The sequence below is a fragment of the Ostrea edulis genome, chromosome 3 (assembly GCF_947568905.1).
Source record: "Ostrea edulis chromosome 3, xbOstEdul1.1, whole genome shotgun sequence".
Taxonomy (NCBI): Eukaryota; Metazoa; Mollusca; class Bivalvia; order Ostreida; family Ostreidae; genus Ostrea; species Ostrea edulis.
Window position 1 is genome coordinate 36,794,319 of NC_079166.1, and position 5,000 is coordinate 36,799,318.

Sequence of the window (5,000 nt, forward strand, 5' to 3'; positions counted from 1 at the left end):
GTTGATTCTTACTTGTAGGGAATTCAAAATTAAATTTGTATCTCTTTAACAAATGTATTGTCTTTCTCTTATTTTCAGCCTACCTATAGATGTCTAATAAGTTATTGGGTTTACCTGTAGGTGTCCAATGAGTTGACAATTATTGTCCATTATTTTTAAGAACGGGCAGTATCTGTCCATTCTTAAAAATAATGGACAGCAATTGTGAACTTATTGGACACCTACAGGTAACCTTTTCACTACAAGTAGACTTTCTTCTATATAAAAGCCTAAAAAGACAAAGGATTGCATAACAAAAATGTTTTAATAAGAAATAGTAAAAATGGATGGTCATGCATGTGATATCAGCCAGGAGTCTCCCAAAATCAAGTATCCTAAAAACTTTCTATGCTGGAAGTAAAAAATCTATTGGATCTTTACACTTAAACCAAACTTTAAAAGAAAGACATTTCTCAATAAACTGATCCCTATGTTATTTTGATTGACCAGATAAGACACACATCAATGATCAGCCGAATATCTGTGTTCAGTAAATGACTATACTTATTAGTCTAATGGATATGTAGTAAATATATGCCTCGGATCATCTGCATTCTTTTTTTTTAATAAATTAGTTTCAGGGATGTAGAATGTTAAATTTACCTTCTCTTTCACACATACCTCCTTTCTAATTTCTGATTCAGGGCTAAAAATACAAGTGATGCAACATATACTGGCTACCAATAGTAGCTACAGACTAATTAACTGACAAAATTAATTGCTTGCAGTTAATTAATGGAGTGATAAACAATAATCATTAACATTTATTGCCACTATTTTCTGCTGTATTATATCTTGGTTATACATTAGCTGCAGAACTGTAGCTCTCTGAAAAAATATTGGGACAGATCCACCCCTCATAAAAATCTTCGATTTACGACGCAGAAAAAAATGTGCACAGTTCAGGCCTTGTATCGTTGTATTCTTCTATTGCCATCTCATTTTATTATAAAGAAAATTCCTAACATATTTCCTACTATACTTGTGTCCAAACATACCTTCATATATTCATTAAAGCCCCATACGACCCGAAAACTCACAGCATTTTAAAAATGATTTTGTTCATTGAGGTAGCCATGTTAGGTAGCCAATGTTAAGTACATAGATAGTTAACTGAAACTTTCAATACATTTAGTTTTCAATATGATATTTATAGGAAAGGCTGAACAGAGAGAGGTGGGAGGAGGAACAGAGAGCAGCTAGTCAACCAGAACCAGAGCCTGAACCAGAACCTGAACCAGAACCAGAACAGGAGGAGTATGGAGATGTATCATATCAACCGGAACCAGTACACAGACAGGTAAATCCTGACGACATCAAACTGGTTACCTTAATACTGCTCAAAAAATCAGTCAGGTGTACAATCCCTGCCTTACCTGAGGGACATTCCCTCCTCCTGGCTCTAAGTCATGTTAGAAACAACACTGATTTTTAGTGTGAAACTACAAAAGCCTTTGAACAGCTCTCATCTGAGAGACCAGCTTATAATTGCTTAGTGAGTCACTACCTTTCTTTATGTCTTTGATATGGATAAGGAACCAGCAGAGCTTACACTCATGCCCTGGACATTGATAATGACTATTTAATAGCAATTAACCATGATTTGTTGTGATTTCATTTCATCTTTCATACCCCCGAGATTGAAGATCGGAGGGGGGGGGGGGGGGGGGGGGGGGGGGCATATTGTTATTGTCCAATCTGTCATTCTGTCTGTTTTCACATGAGTATTCCTTGTGGCAAGACTTTTCCTTGGGTACCAACATATTTTACCCTGTGACCTTGGAGTTTGACCTACTTTTTGAAAGCTTTAACCTTGCTAATAAATTCTGAACAGTATGTGCTAGAGCTTTTCACACAAGTATTCCTTGTGACAAGACCTTTCCGTAGGTACTAAACCTTTTGACCTTGACATTTGACCTACTTTTAAAAAAAAATGGCATTGGTCATAACTTCTAAATGGTAAATATTAGAGCTTTCATATTGTACATGAGCATTTCTTGTGACATGATCTTTCTACTGGTACCAAGATATTTGTCCTTGTGACCTTAGTCATCTTCGGAATTGGCCATTATCGGGGGCATTTGTGTTTCACAAACACATCTTGTTTCTAGATGATGTTTTTATAACAAAATGATTTTAAGGTTTGTCTGTGTGTGCATGTTAAAGTATAAGAGAATGGAGTTTCCTGTATTGTAGTCAGAGCCCCCTGTTGAGGAACCAGAGGATGTATATGAAGACACAACTCCTCAGGATAATTATGAGGATGTTAAAGAACCCCCAGCAGTGCCACCCGGTGGAGCAGGCGGGCTAACTGCCATTGCAATCTATGACTATCAAGCGGGTGTGTATTTAAAAGCAAAATATTTAAATAAGAGTTAGTGCTCTTTCTTCATGTATGAACGAAAACATGAATTTAATTTCCATTTCTTCCAGCGGATGATGATGAAATAACCTTTGACCCTGATGACATCATCACCGAGATTGAACAGGTAGATAGTAAATCGCACATTTTCTTCCACGATGCAGTAACATTCATTAGTAAATTTTTATCATATGACATTTGAAAGGTGATTTTCAAAAAGTGAAATCCAAGTTACATCACAATGATGATTTCCAAAAGAAAGTTTCTCATTTTAATTGATACACTCATCATTGCAAGAAACATAAAACAGAGTGTTCTGTAAGTGATGAATTCATTGTTATTTATCAGCCATTTATGGAAATAAATGAACAAACATTGTGGTTATTGTTATGAATATGTGAAAAATAGAAGCATGTTTTAAGAGTTTGTTGACATCTCTCTGTGCACTAGTGATGTGGGTTAGATTTTGTTTGAGTTTTCCATTGGGAGATTGTCATAAAAAGCATCAATATTTGTTTCATTTTGGAGGCGACATCACATTCTCAGTTAAAGTTATAATAGCTCTCCATCTGAAAATTTTATTTTGTTACAAAAATGTGCGATAGTTTTGACTAATGTCATTGATAAAATTAAAATTAAGTTTAAGATTTTATCCAAAAAAAAAGATTTCGGTTCTAATGAATATATAGCATTAGGTATAGAAATCAATTTTTGTACAGGAAGACAATAATATAATTTTACTTCATTCAAAGTATCTGGATAGGTTTTCTAACACAAATTTCAATAGCAAAAGTTTATAAACCTTATTTTTTCTATCAATGAAATAGTAAATCCCAATTTTGCAACACAACTTTTCGACACCAAAAATGAGAACTAGTATTACTCTAATTTCTCACATTATCACCAGTGTGAGATCGACTTTACCCATGTGAGACAGCCATGTGAGATTTTTCTGTCTCACACTGCTGCGACGTCATTTGATTGTGACGTCATATATTTTCTATGATTTACATTACACGGTGAAGATTTCCGTTACACAGTGAAGTAAAAATATTTTGGATTGTTATCTTTAAATTTTAATGTAGTATAGCTTTCTGGTGGACAACCTTGGGTTTTTTAGTTTACACTTACAGTGTAAACCATTTTCGGGTATGCTCTTTCTGCCTATCTAATTAGTTTTTGCATCGAAGTTCAAATGACGATTTTGATAATCTAAAATTTTCTGAAAGCTCCTAATTTTATGCACTAAACTGTAGTTAAAATGTGAGAAAAATAATCCTTCATTATTTACTCGTGTGGGATAGGGAAATTCCACCTCTGGAACAAGATTCGCTGTCTAGGACTCGGCAAAGCCTCGTCCAAGACTTCGAATCTTGTCCCCTCGGTGGAATTTCCCTATCTCACACTCGTACTAATGAAGGATTCTATTAGTCACTTTTATGGCATAGTATCCTTATACACATTGGAATTTTTTCCACTTAGCAAAAGTTACCAATCACAATTTAAGGGAGAGAAAAAGCATTTGTCAACGGTTTCGATGTATTATTTCATTTTTTCAGACTCTGAAAGCATACTGTATTCTTAACAAACCTTATAGCACCCAAAACACATAAAACTTAATGTGTAGAATTGATAACAATAAGAAGTTATCAGTTTGAATCCTCTTCAGTTAAAACAAATTATATCATACCTGGTAGTTTGTTTAAAGATAATCCTGAATTTGAGACTCGTAGTTTTTTAGCTCACCTGAGCCGAAGGCTCAAGTGAGCTTTTCTGATCACATTTTGTCCTCTGTCCGTCTGTCTGTAAACTTTTCACATTTTCATCTTCTTCTCATGAACCACTGGGCCAATTTCAACCAAACATGGCCAAAAGCATCCTTGGGCGAAGGGCTTTCAAGTTTGTTGAAATGAAGGGCCATGTCCCTTTCAAGGGGAGATAATCACAAAAATAGGGTGGGGTCATTTAAAAATCTTCTTCTCAAGAACCACTGGGTCAGAAGAGCTGAAATTTACCTGAAAGCTTCCTGACATATTGCAGATTCAAGTTTGTTGAAATCATGGCCCCCGGTGGTAGGATGGGGCCACAAGGGGGGATCAAAGTTTTACATACAAATATATAGGGAAAAACTTTAAAAATCTTCTTCTCAAGAACCACTAAGCCAGAAAAGCTGAGATTTACATCAAAGCTTCCTGACATAATGCAGATTCAAGTTTGTTCAAATCATGGGCCCCGGGGGTTGGATGGGGCCACAATAGGGGATCAAAGTTTTACATACAAATATATAGGAAAAATCTTTAAAAATCTTCTTCTCAAGAACCACTCAGCCAGAAAAGCTGATTTTTACATGAAAACTTTCTGACATAGTGCAGATTCAAGTTTGTTCAAATCATGGCCCCCGGGGATAAGATGGGGCCCCAAGGGGGGATCAAAGTTTTACACACAAATATATAGGGAAAAACTTTAAAAATCTTCTCAAGAACCACTAAGCCAGAAAAGCTGAGATTTACATGAAAGCTTCCTGACATAGTGCAGATTCAAGTTTGTTCAAATCATGGGCCCCGGGGGTTGGATGGGGCCACAATAGGGGATCAAAGTT

The 5,000-nt window shown here is 35.7% G+C and overlaps 1 protein-coding gene across 1 annotated transcript in view; it reads left to right on the forward strand.

Moving 5' to 3' along the window:
• The window catches only part of LOC125672961 (src substrate cortactin-like), a 37,726-nt gene that overhangs the window by 31,392 nt on the left and 1,334 nt on the right, over nt 1–5,000 (forward strand). Inside the window, 3 exon segments of the mRNA XM_048909162.2 lie at nt 1,196–1,339; nt 2,236–2,380; nt 2,473–2,528. Coding sequence (XP_048765119.2) covers nt 1,196–1,339; nt 2,236–2,380; nt 2,473–2,528 — 345 coding nt within the window.